The sequence below is a fragment of the Channa argus genome, chromosome 7 (assembly GCF_033026475.1).
Source record: "Channa argus isolate prfri chromosome 7, Channa argus male v1.0, whole genome shotgun sequence".
NCBI classification, from domain to species: Eukaryota; Metazoa; Chordata; class Actinopteri; order Anabantiformes; family Channidae; genus Channa; species Channa argus.
In genome coordinates this window covers 24,573,192-24,599,135 of record NC_090203.1, presented here as the reverse complement: position 1 = coordinate 24,599,135, position 25,944 = coordinate 24,573,192, and the positions used below count along the sequence as shown (strand labels likewise).

At 38.1% G+C, this 25,944-nt stretch overlaps 1 protein-coding gene across 1 annotated transcript in view; it reads left to right on the top strand.

The window, feature by feature from the left end:
• Positions 1-25,944, top strand: part of ascc3 (activating signal cointegrator 1 complex subunit 3) — a 132,436-nt gene that overhangs the window by 52,954 nt on the left and 53,538 nt on the right. Inside the window, exons 9-12 of the mRNA XM_067510491.1 lie at positions 2,178-2,381; positions 5,203-5,343; positions 14,098-14,262; positions 24,922-25,098. Coding sequence (XP_067366592.1) covers positions 2,178-2,381; positions 5,203-5,343; positions 14,098-14,262; positions 24,922-25,098 — 687 coding nt within the window. The remainder of the gene's footprint in view (positions 1-2,177; positions 2,382-5,202; positions 5,344-14,097; positions 14,263-24,921; positions 25,099-25,944) is intronic.

Sequence of the window (25,944 nt, the reverse complement as noted above, 5' to 3'; positions counted from 1 at the left end):
TCCTTAATTGTTTGCCAATTCAAAACCTTTTCCATGTAGGCTGCTGCAACTGTATATTCATTAGGCTTTGACGCCAAATCACCTTCTCCTCCTAATAACCCAGCCTTCGATACCCCAGGGAGTTTTCCAGGAAGATGATCTTTACAGCCGCCGTAGATGGAGACAAGTCCAGTATATGGCAGATCTCTTTTGGAAACGTTGGGTTAAAGAATATCTACCTGAGCTTCAAAGGCGGCAAAAATGGACACATGCAAAGCGTAATTTTGTTCCTGGGGACATTGTGTTGATTGTGGATGAGTCAGCGCCTCGTAACTCCTGGGTGATTGGCAGGATCATCCACACAATACAGGATGAGCGAGGTTTGGTCCGCCAGGTTCGTATCAAGACGAGGACCAACGAGTTCGATAGACCCATAACCAAGGTCTGTCTTCTCCAGGAATCAGAGTGAGACAGTGGTAAAGACTGATCTCCTACGGTGTGTTAAGTGCTGGTAACCTCTGGCACCAGAAGAAAGAAGAAGGAACACCATAGAAGAATAGTCATGATGTTTATGGATTATTGTTTTATTATTGTATTGTTTTTGGTTTGTGCAAAGTAATTTAGTAATTGTTTCCAACATTAAATGTCTAATATTGGAGCACAATTAGGGCCCGGGTGTGTATGAGCCAACCAAGGGGGTTAGTTTAGGTACTTGTTTTATGTTATGTTTGCTGTGTGTGTGATGTAATTGTTTATATAATGTGTCTATGTACTGATGATGTCTTTAGTGACATCATATGGCTTTGATAGTTTGCCTTTGATGATTGCCTTTGTAGATTACCTTTAAGTTTGTTGACCAGTGGTCAAGGAAACAATGCAATGCTAAGGGTTAGTTAAGGAGAGATTCAGTTTTAGCACAGCTACTGAAGGGTGTAAACGTGACACAGTAACTGAAGCAGAGGAACTGAGTACAAGATAGCAAGAGAGTTTTAGCTCAGCTACTGAAGGGTGTAAACGTGACACAGTAACTGGAGCATAGGAACTCTGACTACAAGAAAGGTGTGGACTGCAACAAGGTGGAAGAAAAGGGTTCTGTGTGTAGCTGTAGAGGCACACGGTTTCTTAACGAGTTCTACGAGTCCTGCAAGTCCTGTGAGTTCAGACATACTTTGGGAAACTTGTTTGATCAAACAGCTAGTGAGCGTGCTTGTGAGATCACCGTGCTTAAAGTTGTATGTACAATTGATCTGTCATTGGCTAAGTTGAGAAGCAAGTACAATAAATGTTCAATGTTTGTCTAACAACAATCTCTGGAGTGAAGTATAATCTGAAGAGTCAGGAGCGTTAGATTCGAGTAAGATCACCTCTACAGTTTCTATGACGTTTTAAGTCGCAAGGTCGCGCAGAATTCATAGGAAATTATGTGGAGGGACTGACATTTGCAGTAACTCTACAAATTGTGGTCAGATTCATCCTGTTTATTTTAAATTACCTTGACATGTCCAGAGAATTTCTATTGACTGAACAAAATTTAGAAAGGCCCACATGTGTTTATTACATTTTATTACATTATTATTATTATTTTATTACATTTCACATTGCATGGTCGATCAAAAATTAATTCAAAAAGTCTAACAAATTTTAGCAGTTACTTTGCAGCAAAGCATACTTCAAGCAATAGTATAAAACAATTCTATACCTTTTACTGTTTTCAGGAGTACGTGGATAATAATTGTAGAGGTTGGAGTTTAGAAGCCCTGGGACTCTCCCCATCCTGGCATATTTAATAACCAGGCACAAAAAGTGGCATGAAAGACATCACTTGGTAAAAGACACAGGACAGTGTGGTCGGTTTGGATGCTTTGCCAAGTAACATTGAAATGACTCTGAGAACATGATGATGACGAGTGGTTTCAGGCTTTTACGGTCCCTGGGTGGTCCATCCCACAGGACATTGGCAAAGAACCATAAAAAAAATGACCTTCACAGACACTTCTAATTCAGTATGACATTGAGAGGTGCAACCAGAAAGATTTAGATAATCCCAAAACCAGGTGTGTAAAACTAGTGCAAACTTGGCCAAGAAGCTTGAAGCTTAAGCCTCAGTATTTTTGCGTTTTGTGCATGATGAGTGCCGTTTAATGTAATGATGTGCTAACCCATCATAATCTTTCCCTTCCTCTATTCTGTTTGCTCAGATTGGCCAGCTGGTGTTCAAGGGAATGAAGCGTCTGAACAGAATCCAGTCCATGGTGTTTGAGACAGCCTATAACACCAATGAAAACCTTTTGATCTGTGCTCCAACTGGCGCCGGCAAGACCAACATCGCCATGCTGACTGTCCTTCATGAGATCCGCCAGCACCTGCAGCCGGGCGGCGTCATAAAAAAGGATGAATTCAAGGTCTGACTCACACGTACAAACAAACAGATGCCTACAAGCTAGAAATCCAGAGCCTGGGTTCACTTATCACAGATACCGTGGATAGTTTGCTGTTTGCAGGCCTGACTGTAATGCCTCTCTGGCCTTCTATGCAAAGTCACAATCAGAATTGAAAAGAATTTCACTGGGAGGTTTGTGAATGTGTGTGATAACTGCTTAACCTTTCCAGGGTTATTCACCACACAGTCCTTTAACATGCCTTGAGAAGATAAAGCACACTCCTCGCTGAGATTGACACACCTCATGCAAAGATTCTGATCTGATCCTCAGAGCTTTGGATGCTGAGATTAGATGCAGCATTTGAATAGTGTTAAGCCAAGGACAGCTGGGTTTACTTGGTTATGCTTCCTTCAAGAGGCTTTGTCTGTTTGTCTGATTTCTTTTGCTTTTCTCTTTTTCGTTTAAAGAATACTTTTAAGCATCTAAAAACGTCCTAATTCCTCCAGAGATCTCAGGCATGTGCAGTTTTGGAGTGCAGACACATGTCACCCAGTAGAGCAGTGTGTCTGGCTGTTTTTAATCTTTTTGGACAAGTACAAGCTAATTCATGTTGCAGACTGACGGACACGTCAGTAGAGGCAATTCCTTGTTGCTTTTAGTGTCGTTTTATTATTTAACCTCTTTGTTGATCTGGGCCAGAATGTATTTTATTTTCCTTCAGAGTTTAAATTTAATGGTACTAATCAGCAACATTATTACATGAAGCAAAACCTAGAAAATGAAAAATAATAAAACCTTACTTGCTGTGCCATTAAGGCTGAACAATAAATTATTGAATTGTGATTTTTGTTTTTTAGAGCAGCGTTGCTATTGCGGTTTATTATGTTTTTATCAAAGCAGCTCCAGCATGTGTGCACATGTTTTAAGCTTTCTTGTGCTTTTATTCTTTTTCATGCCGGTGCTTTCCAATTCTCCCTCGGCCTCTTCCTCTCAGCCCGACCCCTACCCCCTCTGTCAAGAACAAAAAGAAAGTCAGTTTTCCTATAAAGGACTATATATATGGAATATATGTACCAACAGCAAGTTGCCACCTCTCTCTCTGCCAGTGATGGTCTCCAGAACCCACACAGCAGCTTTGAGCCTGAACTCAGTTAAATGAACTCAGGTTTCTGTAGAGTAATAGTTTCATAGACTTTAGCCAGTGATGCCTGTTGGTCGTTTCCCGTCCATGTTCCTGTCCTGGACCCAGGTAGAGGGTGGAAAATGTATCATCAGATGCGTTTTAAATCATTAGTCATAGCCCAGTAGTGCTTTATTGATGCTGGAGAAGATTTGTGGTGTTAACTCGCTTGGTTGCTACTTTAGCCTGACACGCTCTGCACAGCTGTACCTGCAGTACATCCTCCCGTCTAAACGTATTTGCTTTAATTACTCAACAGATTTCCCGTAAAGCTTGCAGGGATGCTTCTCTCATTGTTTAGAATCTGTACCATTAAAGACATATTTTAATCACTTAAATTGCAGCCTGAAGGTTTTAAAATCACATTCCATTAAATTGCATTATCGATTTAAAGAGAGATTGCGCAGAACTAATATATCTACTTTTTTATTTATTTATTTTTTTTACAGCTGTAGACCAATGTAAAATGAATACCCTGCTTTTCTATCTACCATTTCTTCCTACCTTAAGTATATGCCGCTAGTTCTTGTCTACGGTCAGTGATGTCGATAACTAATCCACATATTTGGGATTGTGTTCAAGCATAAATTGATACATTTAGCTCTATTAAACCTGATCCTGATTTGTTGCTTTTACACCATCAAAAAAGCCTCCTGAAACAGTTATACAGCTAATAAATGTTAACCACAAACAATAAAAAAATAAATACATTAAATTCACTGGTAAATGCCCAAAACAGTGTTTTGAAACTGTAATTGTTACATATACAAGTAAAATAGTGTTACATACTTTAGCTTCAACCTGAGGTTTTCACTTTAGAAATCAGGTACAGGCTTGTTTATTTACTAAATAAGTATCGCTTTTGGAAAACCAAAGTATTAATTATTTGATTTAATTCATGTTTTTATTCATTATTTAAACTATTTATGGTTTTTGCTTTTTGCTGCAGATACACCAGCTGCTGAGTGTTTTGATTGGGTGAATAATGAGGGAACTGAGGGATTAGGACCTCATCATAGTTGTTTAGCATTCGAAAATATAAAAAAAAAAAAACACACTTAGTGTGTAAGCATAGACTTTCCGTCTGATTTTCCAGTTTGTCGCTAGAAGATAGACAGTGAGGTTTGATTGTCTGTTTCCGATGTTTTTCCATATTTATGAGTAGTTATATTGAAAAGCAGAAGATGAAAAATATTTTAAATGCAATAATAAAGAATTGTAGTTAGTCAGCTATTTGCAGCTTTGTCTGAAAGGTGAAGTCTAACACACACTCAGATAAACCATTCACACAGCCAAAAGGCTTTGTTCCCTTTTAGAAAGACACACACACACATGCACACAGTCATTTATACACAGTTACGAGTGTTACACTGTGCCAGCCAGTGATGATAGTCACTTTTCATACATCACCATTAAACATTGCCCATGCAAGTGGCTGGCATCATATTTCTCAATAAATTGGGATTTGTGCTGGTTGCCAAGGAACAAATGATCCTGCCTCCATTTGCTCATTTATCACTACTGTGTCCTTCTAGTCTCTCGCTCTGGAACCCCCACCGCCACCTCAACCCACATCCCCATCTTCTATATTCCCCACTCTACCTGTCTATACCTCTGTGTTCTTTATCCTATTTCTTTCAATGTTTATCTCTCCTCCTGTAGATCATATATGTGGCTCCAATGAAGGCCTTGGCAGCAGAGATGACTAATTACTTCAGTAAGCGATTGGAGCCACTGGGCATCACTGTTAAAGAACTCACAGGAGACATGCAGCTCTCCAAAGGAGAAATCCTACGAACACAGGTACACACACACACACACAGACACACACGTACGTTATGAGATATCCACCATATCCATAAAAATAGTTCAAACTAAGGAGACAAAAGCTGTCCCTCTTCTACACATGCATGTTCTCTAGCGCCCCCAAGTGGATTGAATTGTGACATTTATTTCATCACAAACTGCAAAGAAATGATATCTGCACTAGTTCTGCCTAGTCAGAGTAACTCAACATCATATATAATTTATTATCAAGTACTGTAGCTATGAATCAACAGCTTCTTTCAAGTACAGAACAAGTTATGTCCAGATCCACGAGGAAATTACAGAGCCTTTTTTTTTCTTAAATGCAGTATGCATATTGTTTTTTTTGACCTAATAACTTGAGTAAGCACCAATGTCCTTGAGGCTTAGAATATCACAAATTGTACAAGTGTTAAAAACCTTTAATAATCTACAGCTGCAATGTGCTTTGGATGTAAAATACATCGAAGCAAATTATTTATAAGTTGCAACAAATGCATGCTTAGAAAAAGTTACGTCGAGTGCATGGTGTTGTAATGTGGTAAACTTTTTATGTAAATAATTTATTGTCCATTGATCTTCCATGTGTCCTTTATATTTATATCAGCCTTTTATTATGTATTTTAACCTACTGCATTTATTAAGATAATGCCTGTTTTTTAGCTGACTACAGCAATTTCTTATCTGTCTGTGGGATGCAGCTCTGTGCTGCTGTGACAGGACCCACAGAGTGGATGACCTACAGTAGTACTGCATTACATCCAGTTGCTAATGATAAACCAGGGGTTCTCTTTTTTAATAAAAAATATTTAATAATAATTGCTCTGTGTCTCACATCCATGGTCAAAGATCGGTTAGTAACTTTTTTTGTGTGTTAGATTGAAAGAAGAGCTTTTCTGCATTGCTCTGTTCTTTGGCAGTATGGTACAATACAGTCTGTCAATGTCTATTTTATTCGATTTCCTTTTGTTTTTGCTTAAAATGCAAAAAGGACGGTAAAGTTATCCAAATCCTGTCACCACAGTAATGACACTGTTCCTGGGTTCACGCTTTGAATCATTGGCTTGAGTTCAATTTTAATTCATCAGTTCTAAAATCATCAGATCTGAAGATATGTATGCTGTCAACCCAAGCGCATGCGTAGACCACAGCAGGACCATCTGCGTCATTGTTCATGTGCTTCTCTGCTTGGAGATTTGAAAACTTTAACCACATGTGGCAGACGCAGGCCTAATCATCCAGCAACAACAATTCTTCCTCCTGAATGTCCTCTTTATTACAACATAAATAAAAGCCATGGCCAGACTGGAAGTTTTGAAGACTAAAAAAAGTCTTGAAGACTTCAAGAAGACTTGAAATGATGTCAGGGAAAACAGCAACAACAACAGAAGTGGCAGATATTTAGATGTGGGTAGTTTAGCATTAGCATTAGCAATGTATGGGGATTGAATCTTGCGTAAGTGTAGTGATAATTACTGACGACGTTCACAACTGACGATCCAAATTGTTGCGGGCTTACAGACTGTATATTGTGATATACAATGTGTAATATTAAAATCAAAAAGAATATTTTTTGTCTTTGTTGTTTACAGAGCAACTTCACATTTTGCTGATGATCTAAGCGCTGAATGTCACTTTTTCAGGTTAAAATGCAGCTTAGATCAGCTGTTGTGCTGTGTGGGTCTGTTCCCTGCTTTTTGGTGGGGAAACAGGCTTCAACACAACACCACTGTGTGTAGCCAGAGATTGTAAATGGGGCAAGAGGTTTCACTCTGCAACACCTTAGCAATCAGCATAGACTAAGTGCCTCTGTAGTCCCAATAAGGTTTAAAACAGACATTTCTCTAGTAAAACCACCTGCTAATCTTGTCATTACTGGAATATCAGTATGTTATTTATATAGTTAAGTTTTTCCAGTAATGCACCTACTGATAGTATTAGATCTTTCCTTAAAATAAAAATGTAGTTTGTTCTTGAATAGGCCTCAACACAGCATGATTTCACACATCTAACAGGATAAGCATCTACATAATAGATGGATGAAAGCCTACTCTATAGCTAGAAGGTTTAAATAAAATAATTAAAAGTTGCTGTGGTGTGCTGTGTGCATTAATTGCACAGAATCCCTGTCTGTGCTCTGTAGAGCAACATTTTTTCTGCATATGTGAGTGAAAGCAATTTTACAAACGCTAAAAAAACTTTGAGGGTAGAACAAATGCCTTGCAACTGAGTTGACAAAATACAAGTTGCTTGCTCAGAGGCTTAAAAAAAAAAAAAAACCCTCCCCTTCTCGTTTTTGTCAGCAAAGACCAATGTGCAAAACAATTGGTAGCTCTCTCTGAGACCAAAATCTACTAAGAATGCAATCTAACAATATGCATTAGTAATATTACAGGAGTGACTGTGACAGTGAGAGCAGTTGTTATTGGTTCAGTTCTCATCTCCTCTGGTCACATGTCCTTCAGCAAGACACTGAACCCCAGGTTAGTGGCTCCTGGTGGGTCAGATCAGCTGCATAGCATCCCCACTCTTCGTGTGTGTGTGTGTGTGTGTGTGTGTGTGTGTGATTGTGAGTGGGAATGGCTGAACGAGAAGCAGTGTAAATCACTTGGGGTACCGATAAGGTAGAGATGCACTATATACAGTAAATGCAGGCCATTCGCCATTTATTAGGTGTGTAAACAGAGCCTGTTGTACAGTATCTTAGTCCTGTGTGGCATAGAACGCCATTTTTTTTTCCAAAAACTATTAAAAGACACCATAAACAAGCACAGCAATTTATATTGACCCACATAATTGTTGGCAGAGACCAAATGTGGATTAATCTACTGCTGAAAATATCCCCTAACAATGCACTTATTTTCTCCTATTTCAGTAATGTTTGATATAAACCTGCTGTGGCCAGCTGGCTCTGAGCCCATTGGTCCTTCAATAGAATTATGCTGGCTCAGGGCTGGGTGCCACAGATAGGGACTGAAGGATTGTTGGTTAAAGTGTTTAAATGGGTTTTCTTTTTAAAAAAAACAAAGAAAAATTGGAATAACACCTGTCTTCATCATTTAAATTACAAGCTCTTAAAGCATAGTGGTGTAGCCAACTTAGTTAATAGTTAGGGAAACCAACTTTTATTGTGTATAGGCTCTACAGAAGTTTCAGAAAATACCTTCAAAATGCGTTATTGCAGCATGTCTATTATATATGTTGAGATTTTACAGTACATCTTTTCACAAAGTCGTCTGTTCGTAAAGCCATTGAAGTGAGAAGTGTGTCAATGGCAAAATTAACCAATTATGTTCAGTTGCTGACTTCGATTTGTCGGTCAATTAGATATGTTATTTCAATGGATCTTTTAAGTAATTAAGTACTGAGCTGCTGATAAAGTAAATTTGTTTTACTGGTGGAATGTGAATTCACATTCAGATGTCTGAAAAAACTGCCCCACGCACGGGTTTCTGTGTCTGTTTTAGAAAGAGGGATTTATTACAGCGATGCTGATAAAAGCTGTGGGCTGAGCACATATTTAGTGTGAGAGCCTGGCTTCTTCAGGTCAGAGGGAAATGGAGGTTGGAGAATCCATCCTGAAAGACTGATCTATGAAACTGAGAAGGTTGGAGAAACATATCTATTAAATCCAAAAGAGTTGGATTTGAGAGGGTAGCACAGCTTAGAGGTAAAGTTTATAAGCCCTATGGGACTTATCAACGCATAAAAGGAAAGGTTGGGTAGTGTGTGTGTGTGTGTGTGTGTGTGTGTGTGTGTGTGTGTGTGTGTGTGTGTGTGAAATGAGGCCAATTCCAGCTAATCTGAAGGTGTATTAAAGTTGCATTTCTATCAGGTCATGTGAAAAGATTACACAAAGGGAACGATTAGTTAGATTCACTGCAGTTCTGCAGTGGTCCTCTATTTATCCCACACTGCACCTTCTTCAACTTTTTTCTCTCATCCTTCTATTTGAAATGTAGTAGTCAGTACATTTACACAAAGTGGTTGAATGAAAGGGGCCGTCCACACTTAATGGGCCAGAGTGATGCCAGGCACGGTAACCTTCGGTGTCTTCTATCTCTCCTCAAAGTTCTCCAGGTTCTCTTCAAAGTTCTTTGATCATGGCCTTTTGACAAAGCTAGTCAAGTTCAGGTTTCAGGCATGGCTCCAGCAGCTTGCACGGTGTATAAAAAGGGGATAGTACTGTTGAAGGATCAAAACTCCAACAGTACTTACAGTATTAACTCCTTGGAAAAAATTAAATAAATGTCTAAAAAGTCAGAATTTTTAGTTTGACATCGTGATTCCATTTTTCTTTTTAATTTTGCCCCTAATTCTATTCCTTAGATCAGGCTACATAGACCAACTCTATTGCACCCACCTACCAGTCTACCCTTACTTAATATTCTTGTATTGAAATGTATTTATTATTTTTTCCCACGCTGAACACTAAGGATTATCCACTTAACAGAAGAAAACAACAGATCCCATTGTAATTACATGTATTCCCATATTTAGCTAATTGTTAAGTGGCATTCTCATGGGGACTGAGCGTGAGCGCATACACACAGTTGTAAATGACAATGCAAGAGGAGCAGCTGCTATATTAACAAGAACTAACGGGGATCCAAATAAATAAATAGGCGTTGAAAAGGTTTTCATTACAATTTGACTAGACGAGCCGTTAGTTATTCACATATCGCAATCCAGGAAATGTCTTTCTCTAGCCTCCCCACTCCATCTTCCTCCCACCTGCCTCTTCCTCCTACATGCTTTTCTTTCCATGACTGCGATAGTCACCATGGAAACAGAAATGGTACGGGGGGGGATGCCGCCGTGCGGGTGCCAGTGCGCAGGTGGGTGGCTTCCTGGGACTTCTAGACCCTTTTTGCTTCTCTGTCCACTTAGAAAATATCAGTCAATGACATCCAAGAAAGGACTATCTCATAACAAGACAACCGTCCTGTAAAGGAAGGTCAAGGATTATGTTTCAGAATGTATTGGTAAAGTCAGTTCAAATGCAGAGTAATTGAAATGGCTGCCGATGTCTTTCAGACATAATATGGGGTTTATAAAAATAACACCAAGGAACAAAGCAATTAGTGACAGAAAATGTAAAGGTAAAATCCACAGATGGCAACTGAAAAACAGTTATTACAACTCATTACTGAAATGTCAGACTGCATTGGGTCATGTTCTTACTGTAAAGATCCAGAATATTTTTTCAGGTGATCACTGGCTTTGTTGGGTTTTTTGTTCATGCTGTAAAAACAAACTAAATTGAAATATGCACAAAACTTTGTTTTGTTTTTTTTCTTTTTTGGCCTAACTAACCATTGTGCACACACATTAACGGTGACTTTGCTTTTTCAGTGCTTTACTTTCCAAAAGCAGTTGGTAACTGTTCTTCTTAGAAACTGTTGCCCTCTTCATATGTTTGAAACCATCAGCTGAGTTTTACTCAAGTAGTGTGTGGACAGCCAATAGTCTTATTGGAGTACTGTAGTAATAATATGAAAAAAAAACCACTCGGCTAAATGAAGAGAGACAGTTTGTTATTGGTTGAAGACATGAAGCTTGGCTAAATGAACATCCATTACCTTCACTCGCATACTGGTAAACTTTAGGGCCATGTAATGTAAGGTCCAAAGTGCCTGTGCTTTACAAAAAGACACATTGAAAGCAAGGAATTCATTTTAAATGTGTATATATATATATGTGTGTGTCTTTATCCAGATTTATATATTAGATTTACCTTCCAGCCACAAATTGACAGAAAAATGCATTTCTCACATTGTCACATTTATACAGTCGCAAAAACTTAGGCCAAAGATTTAACATAAGGGTAATAAATCCCTTACATCAGTGTATGACCAAAATCCATGATGGCCTAGTCTGTAAGCTCAGCGAGTGGACGTTGGATAGACTTACTTGTTTTTCTTCTTGAATGTTGAACGTGATGATCGTAATAAACTACTTTTGTACCATTTTAACTAAGAAACTCAGTAGAAGACATGGTGTAACAAGGATATCAGAGGGTATTTGCATGACGCTGCAGGAAAAGCTTCTCTCTCTTTGCCACCACATCACAACAGTGGGTGACTTTCAAGTCCTGAGCTGTGGTGCTTTGGTGCCAGAAATATTTAAATTCTCATGGGTGCATTGCAAGCAGTGACTGAAATTTTACTGTTGGTGGATTCAAGGACAATTTAACTTCAGATAACTTCTGTTTGAGAACAGCATTTATAATTGAATATGGTACCAAATATACTGTGTATTTCATGAGGACATGATGTTCTGAAAACATAGTTTGTCAAATTTGTGTTTTTGTGAAGCAATTAAGAAAGCACTCTGGCTTGCGGTCCATTTGCCAGAGCCTCCATTTAAATTAACCAGTAGCTCCAATTAGGAACAAACTCCTCCTTTTCTATGAGCATGCCAGTCTCTAATGGGTGGATAGATTGATTTAAATGCAAACTAGAGAGGATTTATTAAACTGCTTTTACAGAAAGAGTTTAATAGGAATTTGCACACCCACAGACAGGTTGCCAAACAGTTCACACACCATTTTATGCATCGTAGTACTTTTCCTGAAAATAGAGAATAAAATTGAATTTATTAAAAGTAATGAGCAATGGACAAAGCTATTTTTTTCTGTCGAATATATATAGTGTTCTAAATGTTCACATCAAATCACACATATACACAGAAAATACTTTTTGTGGATGTAATTGATTAGACTGACATAACCACATGTTACACTGTTGCCCATAAAGTTGGATTAAATTAGTTTAAAGATACATTCCTCTTTTTTGCAAAGGTTAGTTGTGCCTTACTTTTCAATGGGATATGTTTGGAAGAGATTGGTCAATGAGGTTTTGAGAAGATATACACTTTTTCTTTTTCGAATAAATTCACATTGTCCCAATAATTTCATGAGATGAGGTCAAAAGATATTTTATTCTGAACTTTATGGGCAACGGTGCACATACAACACTGTGAACTACAGGATGTGAATAACTTTATGATTTGGCAGCTTTACCTGTTGTAATGAGCTGAGCTCTGGGCAATTGAGCAATGATGAACCATGGATCCCACATTGTATCCTGGAGAAATTTGTGAGCATGTTTTTTCTCAGCAGCAATCTCGAAAATAATCTTAAACTTTTAAAACATCCATGGTGCACTCAAAGAGAATTTTGCAACTGTGTACCTAAAAACCTGGCAGATAGTAAGAGTAACGTGATTGTCCAAAAGAGGATAGAGCTAATGTCCAAAAGCATATGTAAAGAATGTATTACTGGATCTCTTCAAAGCTGGTTGACTCTTAAGTGATGTTAAAAGACAGTAGAAAAGGTTCAATCTGAGCAACCTTGTCCAATATATCTTCCTGCAGCTTTTAGTACGAAGTTTAGGTTCAGCCAAGGGAAGATGGGATGATGACTCAAAACAAATTCTGGCTCCAGACACTCCTCCCTAGTCTGTTAACTGTTAGAACCTGAGTCTTGCATGAACAGCAACAACTTGGATGTGAATCAAGAGGCAACAACCACAGCCGAGGACTGAAGCCAGCGTGAACATGTCTTATTGTAGATTGCAGTGCCACTGATGGCTGCTAGATGAAGGCTTCAACCGAATCCCATTCAAAAAGCTTCCATTTCTCTCCATAATCACTAAGTTAATATTTCTTTTGACTTTGATACGTGTCATGTGGGCGTTGAATGACAGATATGATCGACACTTGACAGTCTGCTCGCCTGCTGCTGCTCTCCAGTTCCTGGACTCACACTGAGTCAGGCTTTCAGAGCTTCTGTTTCTATAATAAGCAGTATATTATTTTTTTTCCCAGGCAGTTACTGTGGGTAAGGAGCTGCACAAAGACCCTCAACAATGAAAACTTTATTTTATTTTGTGTGTCCTTCTTTACAATTACAATTAAACAAATGTTTATGTTGTGATTTTAATTGTTGTCATTGACTGGCTCTCTTCCATAAGCTTTGTTATGAATTCAAAGATACGGTACATTAGTGAAGATTAGTGCAGAATCCATTTCCTCCTAACGGCCTGAAGGGCTCAGCCATTCAGTACTGTTTGTTTAGCCTTGTCCCTTGGCTACAGCGATTTCTCTGAATTCTCAAAGTTTTATTACTATAATGAGCCGCAAATAATGAAATTCCCAAATTTATTGCAATTTTACATTTGTTTTACTCTCTTTGCCAGTTCAGATTAAGGGGAAACTTTTGCAGGCAACTGTATACGTTTCAAAAACTAATTACGTTTCCCAGTTTTACCATTTGTAGTGTTTACAATCAAAAACTAGTTTGGAATCATTGTGTTCTTTTTTTTTTAATTTTACACTTTACACAACGTCCCCAACATTTTTGAAAATTGTGATCGTACATGTTTCATTCAATGTGAATGTAGTGTACAGAACCAACAGACTTCTGCCCTAGTATCTATCTATAAAACTATAAACTATAAAAAGTCATGTTGAAATTAGTGTACAAAATAATTAAATACACAAAAGATGTATTTTAATTTCCATGGTTGTCACACAATTACACATTTCTTTTTTCTTGTGTTTCTTCATCTTAATGCTCATGTATAGTCTGTCTTTAGTTGTATTTAAAAACATTTAAGTTTTATTCTGGTCTTGTCGATGATATATATTTATTTTGTGAATCACTGGCTTGATAATTGTGGTCCATGGTTAGAATTGATGTTAGAAAATATCAAAACAGGATCTTTTTTTTTTTTTTTTTTTCCCCAGATGTTGGTGACAACTCCAGAAAAGTGGGATGTTGTAACCAGGAAGAGTGTCGGAGATGTGGCTCTTTCTCAGATAGTGCGTCTCCTGATTTTGGATGAGGTTCACCTTCTTCATGAAGATCGAGGCCCAGTACTGGAGAGCCTGGTGGCTAGGACCATCAGACAGGTTAGTCCGGTTTCCTGCCGGTTACCTGCACAGTAGTAGGAACCTTACAGTCATTTGTTCATCATAGATTTGTATTTACGTACAGACTAAACATGTGACATACTCCTTGTTACACTGCCACTGAACACTTTGGCTTGCAGCAGTGACTGTGAGATAATAATTAAGGTTTCAATTACTGCAATTTGAGTTAAACATCCTACTTCTCCTCAGAGTACAATCATAAAAAAGATATAGATTCTGTGGGACTTTCCAAGAGATCATTATCTCTGTTCATTGCAAATAAACAACCATAAACCTGCTTAGAAAGGACTGGAAAAAGATGCTTCTTTTAACTTCTGAACTTTCCTGACTGTGATCATGTTTTTATTTTATTTTGGTTCGGTAATAAAGTAGTTCAGTGGCAGTTGTCTGTCCATCTATAAGTACACTACAAGCAGAAACCAACATTTAAAGAAATATAGGCCTTCAAATCGCAAGTGTGGATATTTTGACACAGCTGTCTCGTGCATGCTGTTGGTTGGCTGTGGACTGAGTTGTTTCAATTTTATGGTGCCTTTACTTTTTGCTTAACTTTCAAGTACGTGTGTGTGTGTCTGTGTGTGTATATGTGTGTCAGTGTTTGTAAATGACCATTAACCTATGTATTCAATACATGATGAAAGAAATGGAATATTTTTAATTAAGATCTAATCTCCTCTCCTGATTGATTTAAGTGTATGTGCTTAAATCTGCTCTGGTCTAGCTTCAGCTGCTGTAGGTCTTTAAGCACGACGTGTGCACGTATGCTGTATGTATCATGGCTGGTGGGCTGCTTTCACATGTTATTATGTGCACCAGTTATTGGTGAGTGAAGATTGGCTGGCACCTCTGACATTTTTTTCACTTTTAGTTCAGACGGTTTTCCCATCTCATTAACTCTTCCCTCAGCAATTTCTCCACTTTATCACAAGTGACTTATAAAACAAATGTCTCTCTCTGCCCTCCATGTGGTTTTGGCAGGGACGGATCTATGACGTCTAAACATGTGGTTCCAACCTAAACATGGAACAACCAACAGTGCTGCTATCAGCTATCTTATCCGAAGTCATTAGTAGTAGTATTATTACTTTTATGAAATGTGAAATTGATATTCTTTTGTGTGTGGTATTTGAAATTACTTCTTTCCTTAGTGTAATATATAAGTACTTCACAGGTCAGTCGAATAATCACAATGATTAACTTTTCATCAAATATGGTACACGTCCCAACAAGCACTTTCTGTAGAATGTATAAAAGAGGGTGCGACCATAGTAGACACACTGGCACTGTTGGTTAATGAAGAATAAGCCATGGTTAATGTTTTCTAAAACACTTATTTTGTGGAAATAGTAATCTAGCAGCCAAACAACTTTATGTTTTTAATAATGAGTTTAGGAGACAAACAATATTAAAACCCTTTTCCTGGTGATTGTAATTTAATAAATGTAAATAGACAAGACTTGCAGTGGTTAATTATCAGAGCAGCTCCTTTGTGTTTTCACTTCAGATGCTTGTGGTGTTTAGATACTCCTACAAAACTCAACACAGTCTGCAAACCTGATCATTTGAAGTACTCCCACATTTATACAGCCTTGGATCTGAACATCTTTTGCAAATGAGTCAGACTCTGCAACTGCCATGATTTTCAAAAAACTGCACTGCTGGCTGCAGCCAAAAACAACTAACAGGAAGCAAATGCAATACAAAACATTAGAACCAATAAAATAAAAAGTTCATCTCTTGTAAATATTAATAATGCTGCATTTCTGAAATTGATTGTATTGACAAACAGTCGCAGTCCAAACTTAAATGCTTGATATATCCACATTATATTTGAAAGTGATTTTTAAATTTTTAAAGTTTTACTGACTTACTGTTACTTGCTATTTGTAATTTGAGTTTTCTGTGTTTAAAGTGCAGTTGCACAATTATATTTGTGATCTCAATGGATTATTAATATCTCGCAGAGTGTTTATATGACTGTAAAAACACTGATGCTGGTCCTCTGTTGAACTGCTTAAAGTTGGCCTGTCTTTGTCACTTGGGCACCTGGACGGTGAAATAACAGCCCACAAGTGCAAGTAACATGTCACAGACACAGCATGAGACATACTGCACTAACTGCTACACTACATGAAAAATAATGTGTGCTCTGTCTGTGAAAGTGATTTCGCCAATCATGACTAATAGGTATCTGTAGAGGAACCAGCCTGGATATTTCACATTAGCTTTAGTCACATTAGTATGTAATTGACAAAGGCAGCTGTAGTGTGTCATATCTTACTATGATGATCTGCTGTCATGTGTGAGTCCACGGAATGAAATGAACCAGTGGAGAAGATGTAAAAAGATGCGGAGAGATTTGCACCAGCATCATTGAATCAGCCAAGCACCATGCTCTGTGTTTTACATTTTGTCAGTTTTGTTTGTGCTTGGCACTGAATGATATGACTCATCACGCAGTTCATGAAATCATTTTGATTTGGACTTTGCACACCCAGGAAAGTTCAAAGTCAAGATTACAGACTAAAATTCTGTGTATGCAAAAACCAATAAATGCACATGTGCACGCTTAGTCAGGTTAAGTAGAAACAAAATGCTGTAATTAAAAAAGTTTCATTGCGGCTTTAATTAGTATATAATACATAGATCTTTAAATTGCAAACATACAAGTGTAACCATAACCCATTATGAGAACTTTCACAAATATAGAGCACAACAGTTGAATGCTAAAGGACCTCAGAGGAGGGAGAGGAAGGCAAAGAGGCAAAGATGCTGTGATGAACTGCTGTGCTGGGCAGTGACTGAGACCTCTTGGTGGGGTTAACCGCAAGGTAATTGAAAACTGGTCTGTACATGTGACCACTGTTTACTCGGTTCACAGCCCATTTATCTGCAGGTATTACTGATATTACTGAAGAAGGGCTGACTGGGCATTTTGTGCACTTTAACAGCTCTAGAGTTTGTGCTGCAGTGAACAAATTTAAAGCGTCTTGACTGTCTGTTTGCCATCAGACTTTATAGGCTGTTGGTTTCCAGAACACAACTGTAGAGCTGGACTCAGTAAACACTAGCTCATTATACAGTCAGTCTCTTCAAGGCAGGATTATGGTGGCATTTTGCCACCGTGCCTCTCTATTAAGGCTCGGCAATATAGCAAACCATTCAATTAGCTTTTTGTGTGTTTTTTTTTTTTTTTACCTGAATTCAAGACAAAACATGATTCAGATGCTGAAGTGCATGTTTGAGGTCATGTTGGATGTCAAATTAAATGTCACACCCCTACTGCTGGGAGGCCAGCAGCCGTTTAAATCAGACACACTGGTTTTTATGATTTTATTAGGATGTGTGTAAATAAGCAAGTTGTGAGGCATTATATCGAGATCTCCGTCCAAAAAGGCCACTTAGTCACTAGAAACACAAAATGTATTGGAACAAAACAGTTACAATGGATTGATATGAAATGTGGCTGTGGGACACACTGGCTTGGTTCAAGCCCAGTCAGACTAATTTGAGTAATGGTGTTGTAAGAAGCGTAGCATGTTTGACTGTTCCAATTTCCAGGGACATATTGACTCTGTCTCCAGAGTCACTGTAACTTACTGCATAGTGCATTCAGCATCCGTCCCACTGACAGTGTCCAGGTAGAACACATTCAGAACATATTTCTTCAGAACAGGTCTTAATAAAACGTAGACATGAGTTAGATTCAAAAGTAATTTCAAAGGACGAACCGAATAATGCCACCTACCAACTTATTAACAATGATTTGAGACAAATCCACATACCTTTGGACCCCTGGGTGTTACAGTGTTCAGTTTAACAGTAGTAGTAGTTTAACAGTTTTTAGTATATTTAGCAAAATGAAGGGATATTGCACTCCTGTAACATCATAGTGCATCATTAGATTCACAATATGGTAACTGATATCAAGGCAGGATATATTGCTTGACTTTTGTATATAATTACACTGGATGGCACGGTGTCCATTTTAAGTCCGCTCCCTTTAATAAAAAATGTGGATGGGGGGGAATTCACACATGTCTTTGCAATGGGATTGCAAGCGAAACCAAGTTTAATCTAGAGAAGGTGAATCTAGAATATCAGTAAACTATCATGTGCACTGCCAGTCTGTTGAACATGCAAGCCTAGACTCTATAAACGAGTCTCTTGGTCTGCAGAGGCTTCTCAGAATCAGGTCACTGTACCTTTACACAGTATGTCAGGCTAGTCCTTCTACTAATCATATGTCTATGTGACTGGGTCACAAACAGCATCCTCCTGTTTGTCTTTGTGTGAGAACTTGTAAACAGCTTGTAGTCCAGCCTCCAACAGAAGATGCTGAGTGCCAGTAGTATGTGCCTGGCAGACCCTTCCCCCTCACCACCTCCTTCAGCTCTCTGCCCAGTAATTGCAACACCTGACAGACTGCTATAATAGATTGTGCTGAAGGAATTATGGTGGCTGCTTCCGATACGCTAGTGTCTTCAGACACATTAATATGGAAATCCCTGTAAACTAAATGATATTTGTCCCTCTTTTTATGCAAATAGTTTAGAACCTAGACACTTTGATGTTTTGCTTGGAAGGGCTTTGTTTTCTACATTTTCTTGGCTGACTGTGCTGCTACAATTATGCACTGCATTCAAGATGAAATCGGCCTAACCTCTAAAATAAAGACCTTATAATGTGGCACTACTGTAGAGCTTCTCTTTGTAGTCTGTCTACGCTTTCTGTATACTGTGTAAGGTATTTTATAATTACGCGTATTGCGATTGTTAACACCAGCATAATTACTATAGCGTGAAATCATACGGTTGTTCAGTCCAAACGAGTGGTACTTGCTCAGATGTAGACATGTCAGTCTGTCAAACACAATCTTGTGCCTATTCTCTCTTGACGTATAAGGTTTCCGCCCACTGGAGTTTTACGGCACGGCCAACGTGTCAGACAGACATACCAATTTTCAAAGCAGAACTAATTGCATTTTTTTTTATAAACAGACAATCAAAATGACAGCTTTTATGTTAATATCAAAGTGATGACCCCACAGAGTGTTTCCCTTTTTGCAGCCTGAACAACTGCAGCCCTCAATTGTGTTTTAGCAGCAGCTTCAAGTAGTTGTTTGCAGTAATAAAGTCATGATGAATAAAGTGTACTCTACCTGCCCAACTCCACGCAATAGATGGTAATAAAAGAATGAATAGCTCTATACCTATTCTGGTGCCCTACAATGATGGCAGATTATTGATTAATGTCCATGTTTGCTGCAGTAACAATCAGATTTCTTAAGTAAGTATTTCATGTAAGCCAAAAAACCTGATTACTGTAATTGGGTTAGGGAAGTCAGAGAATTTCAATTTATTCAGGTGCATTTCTTTTGGAGAGCTCAGATATCACTGCCATGTTCATGGAGCATCCACTGTATTACAGTTCTGCCTCTAAAAGCTTCACCACCAACCCCCAGCTGCCAGTGAGTGCATTGATACAATTTATGGTGCAGTCTAATGTATACTTCAAAGGCTGTAAACAGCCATTAACCGCTAGGATTTAGCGATGTTTGAGGGGGTTGTCGGTGCTGGCATTCATTTTTTTCATGTAGTGGCTTTAGTTTTATTGTTACTAATAAACAAGTAATCAGAAGATTGTCAGTAGCCCTCGGGTCTTGTTAGGACCAGAAATAGCCCTTTGGAAGATAAGTGACAGTCACAAATTTTAGGTACCTGCAAACATTGCAGGTTTGAACCAGAGAGCAATGCACGTCAAGCTGTGGACATGTCCACTGTCTTGATGAGTGTTATTTTCAACGCAGCATTTGTGGTCTAATTCAAAATCATTACATTTCTGCTTTGCCATTTTACAGTGACTCAAGTCATTAACTCAAGACCATGGAGGGCATTTATCAGTGTTTGAAGTATTGGCAGTAGGGCACTTGCGTCCTAAACAATGACAGCTTCCAAAGTGAATAGATTTATTATGCAAGTACAACATGCTAACACATACAGGGAATTTGCTTTACTGTAGGTTGTTAGTTGCTCTCAAGGACATGTTCAGTTGTAAAGAAGTACAGACAACATAAGAATGACATAAAGAAAGCAAACCTCCAGTACCTGCAGCATGTGTGCAGAAGTTCCAACACAATCTCTTGTGTACATGAAGAGCAGTGTGTTCGGGTTTAGTCGTTGTATGTGGATGTAGTTGAGTATTAGTATGTCTAGTGTTTAGTGTACAGCATTTAGTGTGTGAGGTTGCTGTTAATGGGTGTGATGGCCTGAGGAAAAAAGTGTTTCAGCATCTGGTGGTTTTGGAAGACAGAACTCTGTAACTACTGCCAGAGGAGAAGCTATAGAAAGCTTGATTGTGTCCAGTTTTTTTTTTTTATTTTATTTATTTTTTTGACATTTTCTGGCTCTAGATGTGTAAAGTCCTGGAGATTTGGCAGGGGACCACCAGGGCAGTTTTTCTTGTCCTGTTAGCTGGCTGCTCCCTACCAGACTATGAAGGAGGAGCACAGGTAACACTCAGGAACAGCAGAGTAGAATTTAATTAGGGCAGCACAGTCAGGCCACCTCACAGCTCGAAAGTCCCCAGTTCAAATCCCTCTCTGTGGATTTTCTGTGTGGAGTTTGCATGTTCTTCCTGTGCTTGCGGTTTCTCCTTTTAGTCGGGTTTGATCCAAAGACATGCATGTTTGGTTAATTGGTGACTCTAAATTGTCGGTAGGTGTAAATGTGTGTTTGGATGGTTTTCTGTCTGTGTATGTCTCTCTGTGTTGGCCTTGAGACAGACTAGTGACCTGTCCAGGGTCCAGGACCTGTCCACATCTCTCTGCCAATGGCAGCTGTGATAGGCTTCAGCCCCTACCCACCCCCACGACCCTGAACAGGATGAGTGAATAAGATGATGGATGGATGAATAGACCCGGATTAGCAGCTCCTGTGGTAGAATGAAATTCCTTAGCTGCTGGAGGAAGCACATCCTCCGCTGAGCCTCTAATGATAGACTTGATGTAGAAAAGTAGAAAAGTTTCTAATGTACTTTATACTAATGTATAAAAAGGAAGTTATTGTAAAATAATTTTAAACCTTTCTTTTTTTTTAATGAAACACGTTCCGCTGTGGCGTCACCTGAAGGGACAAGCTGAAAGCTGTGGATCTTTACTTTATACATTCATTGGCCAACTGTGCATTCAATATTATGTTGATTGGTAAAAAGAATTCTTCAGTTTTTGTCATTTTAATATACGGGAATGCAAGATTTTTCACTGCTAGTAGAGAAAAACAGTTTTTTTTTTAGTTTCAACATCGTGGAACATTTTATTTTAGACTGTGATACTGCCATTTTATTCATTTTGTACAAGGTTAAAATTTGTCAAAGACCAATTAAAGAAATGCTTAACATCATTTTTTATAGTGGCAAAGCCTGTAAAGCACATGAAAAAGAAATCTGCAATTAAATATTTGAACCGCGCATCAGCAATATGACATATGTTTTCACAATGAGGCCTACATACAAATGTATAGAGCATATCAGAAAAATACAAATTATTGTGCATAGATCCATAAATAGCTTGCAGTAGAACCGCAGACTCTCGGGTCACTTCTTTGAGAGAGCACTGTATGGCGACTGTGCCGGTCTCTGGCAAGGTGCACATAAAACATGCTGGGCCATATGTGATTCCCAAATTGATTCTAGTTTTCATCAGAGTGTAACGTCTGTACTTCCTGCATTCATCAAACTTATTTCGATGTTCCTTCTCAACTTTAATCTCGCAGATTTATGCTGTTTTGTGAGCAATGGTTTTCTTCTTAGACTGTCCTTTAAGGCTGCGATGTCCTTTAGACCGTCTGATCGGTCACTGATGGCGCTGTAACTCATCGGACACCCCCTTTTCCATTATTAATCTTTGTATGTTCCATTCTTGGTAATATGGCTCTTCTTATACCTTCTAACCACGGCTGCAACTTTTGTAGTAGCTATAATCTTCTCCACAGTGTCACAGTGGAGGCACATTGTTCAGTGTGGAACACTGGCTGCAGCACCTAATGTGCTATTACTTGGGTTAATTTTGCATTTTGTTTAATCTTAATATTGGTTGTTGACGTTTCATGTTCATAAAACTGCCAAGTGAAAGGCGATATGTAAATGATTAAAAGAGCACAAAGACCAATAGTGCACTTGTGTCATTTAGGTCCCTGAACCACACAATGAAGAGAGAATTACAGTAGATACTAATATGCAATACACGGATGTGTAAGTTGTAGAGACAACAGCCATCATGGTTGTTGTCATATTAAAAGATTTAAATTCAGTCATTAATATGGTAATGTTATTTTTATTCCAAACACTGAAGTTTTACAAGACCCCAGACTATTCTTTAGCTTTCTAGTTATATAGATGCAGGAATCAGCTCAATCCTGCTAAAATGGTTTCAAGGTTTTATAATGGGTCAAGTTTTTTTAGGTACAGCAAAACTACTAACAATTGCTGATACTGCTTTTTCTTGAATGTGATGTTAAGCATTACTCAGTAGCTCTATATACTATGTTGATCTAGGCGCAAAACCACAGAGGACTTTACAGATCATCACACTAACTAATTTTAATATTGTGACCTATTCATTTGATTTTATTCAGCTCATTACCCACTCCCCTCAGGGTAACTTGAAATTCAGCCGTTAATCATTTCATTTCATTTAATTATTCGTTCTGCTCATTTCATCGCATAATTACAGATTAAGATATGATTCATAAACAAAATACTATTTGTGTGTACACTTAAATGGCCACAACGGAACAAGGAGAAAAGAATATATTACCTGCTCTTTCTGTGTGTCAATTCCAGTTACTTGGCTGTTACGTATAACCATAACATTAAAGAAGGATGTCTGATCTCTTTGTGCCTTTTCTGTAACTAAAATAATTATATTTAATTATAAATATAATTATATTTAGATTATATATCGTATTTTCTTCCATAGCCATCCTCCTTTCAGATACAGTAAAAACAATCAAATGTAACATATACTGGGAAAATCCAGATTAAACTAATATTACCTGTAAGTTTAAATCTCAGTTGATCTGACTTTATATTTGTGCTTGTATTTCAAATTGAATAACTCCTGTGTATAAATCACACTGGCGCCTGTTTACAGTTTGCTCAAGGCCCTGTGGAAAAACCAGAGGGCTGTTGGCTGAATGTTTGTTTTCTGGACAGATAATTACAAAGTAGGACTTTCCAAAGGAAGTCAAAGAGCCAACGATGATGGACTGCTAGGGGTAGTTGACTTTAGCTGGAAGTTGTAAATCTTGACAGAGATGAATGAAAAGGAAAATGGTTAGGGTTAGACATTAAGGGTGATTTGTTAGAGTGAGGGAGTGATGGGTTTAGCCCCCGATTTATGTGATAAGCAAAATAAGTACTTCTGGAATTCCACCATATAGTGGGCAGACTGTGATCCCTAATGAACCTTTGGGCTCGAAAGAGAAATGTCATGTTTAACAGTGTCATGATTTGGGTTTGCTTTGCTGCCTAGTGTTTCTACACGCAGATTGTACATGAACATGTCAAGGTGTCTGTTCGAGAACTGAAGCTGCTGAAAAAGGGTTTTACACCAATTACTGAAGTGTGGAAGTCTAATCATTTGACCATTTCATTTACAGCACTTTGTGCTAAATCTTTTAATTCATCTACTAGCCAACAAATGTTAAATAACCACAGCTGTTGTCATTTATTTTATTTGGTCTATGTGTCCAAAATTTTGCTGACTCTCACTCAACAATTTATTCATTTCTGAAAAAGTATTACATTTTTGTATAAAGAAGTTTTCTAGCACTTTACAAAATAGTGAGAGCAAGGACAATAGTCTATAATTATTCAAACTATGTTTGTCTTCTATTTAGAAAAGTGGACTGACTTTTGCCCCGATCATTTTCTTGGCAAACATAATCGTACGAAAGGAAAGATACAGAAGCTTTGAGTTCTTGTTTGTGTGTTTGTGCTAACAAGCATCTAATTTTTCATTTCCTTTCCATAATCAGCTTATGTTATAAAAGTATAATTTTACAAACTTACCTGAGACCTAGTTTCTTGATCTCTAATGGAGAGAAGCTGTTAAACTAGCATTACATGAGGTAAAAGTTAACGTAACTAAAAACTTGCTGTGCAGTGAGAAGGTTCAGCAGCATTGATGTGTAGTGCAGGCCTGCTCCTCCAGCAGGGATTGGTTAGGTCTTATCTTGATGGGATGGTTTGACAGGTACTGCATCACATTAAAGGCCTTACCAATCTTCCCTGTCACATTCAGCACAGGGCCAACAGATAGAGTCCACCCAACCCCCACCAGTTTTCTCTCTTCTCACCCACGTTGATACACAACATAATGGATTTGGTTCGAAAACCAAATGAAGACTTTCTATGGAGGTTTTTCACCTGTGCTTTTCTTCGGTGGCCAAGATTTTTTCACCAGTGCACATGTTGTCCCTCCCTATCTTGAGTTGTGAGTTGTGGGCACTTCATAAAGGTCATTTCACAAAAGGGATACCCTAGTACTTTGCCCTTTGCCAGGGTAAATGCGTAGCATAAAAACCATATGCATAGGTCATTTTTTTTAATTATCACACTGTATTGTCTCTTTGTTAGGTGGAGTCCACCCAGAGTATGATCAGGATCCTGGGACTATCAGCCACTCTGCCTAACTACCTGGATGTGGCCGCCTTCCTGCACGTCAACCCCTACATCGGCCTCTTCTTCTTTGACAGTCGCTTCAGACCGGTGCCCCTTGGACAAACGTTTGTTGGCATCAAAAGCACCAACAAGGTAAATAAACAATAATAATTTCAATGTACTTACAAACCCTTGGAGATAAGCTATTAAAACTACATTGTTAATTGTTTTTTTGTTTGTTTGTTTGTTTTGCATCTTAATTATCACTGAATCATACTGCAACATTGCCTTGGCCAGTAAAATTTATCCTACACATATATGTTATCAATAATCAGCATTACAAATTCAAAACACTTTTAAAATGATCTCAAACTTTATGTCGAATTGGAAGAGACTGATTTTTAATTTAACCAATCACTCCAACATAAATAGGAAAGATGAATTGTTGTGCCAAATGTACACCATTATTTTTATTAAACACACATTTTTACGAGGATGGATGGACAAGCAAAGGTTAAATGAATTAGCATGGCAAAACATATAGTTATTTTTTTACATTACCATTGACAGAACCTAAAACAAAAACAATAAAAGGGCAGAGCCAGTGCATTTAAAACACAGAAATGAATTGGAAACACTCACACAAAGTGTTAAATTATTCAGAATGCTTATACCTTAGAGAAATGGTGCATGATCCAGAGTTTATCCCAAACCTAACTGATAAGATCTTAGCTCGCTGGGTGAGTAGTAAGTAGTAAGTGGGAGGCTCTTAATTACTCATAAATGTTTTAAAATAGATTTTGAAATTAAAATCACTTCTTAGGGGATAACATCTGTCATTTTCCAAATTAATCATCTTTTTAACCATCCCAACACAACTAAAACTGACAATGACTTGCCTCTAATCACTGTCAGTCAAATTCCAAAGCTTTTGTCGTTTTTTTTGTTTGTTTTGTTCTGTTTTTTTTTTTTTTTTGTCACAAATACTCAGAATTATAA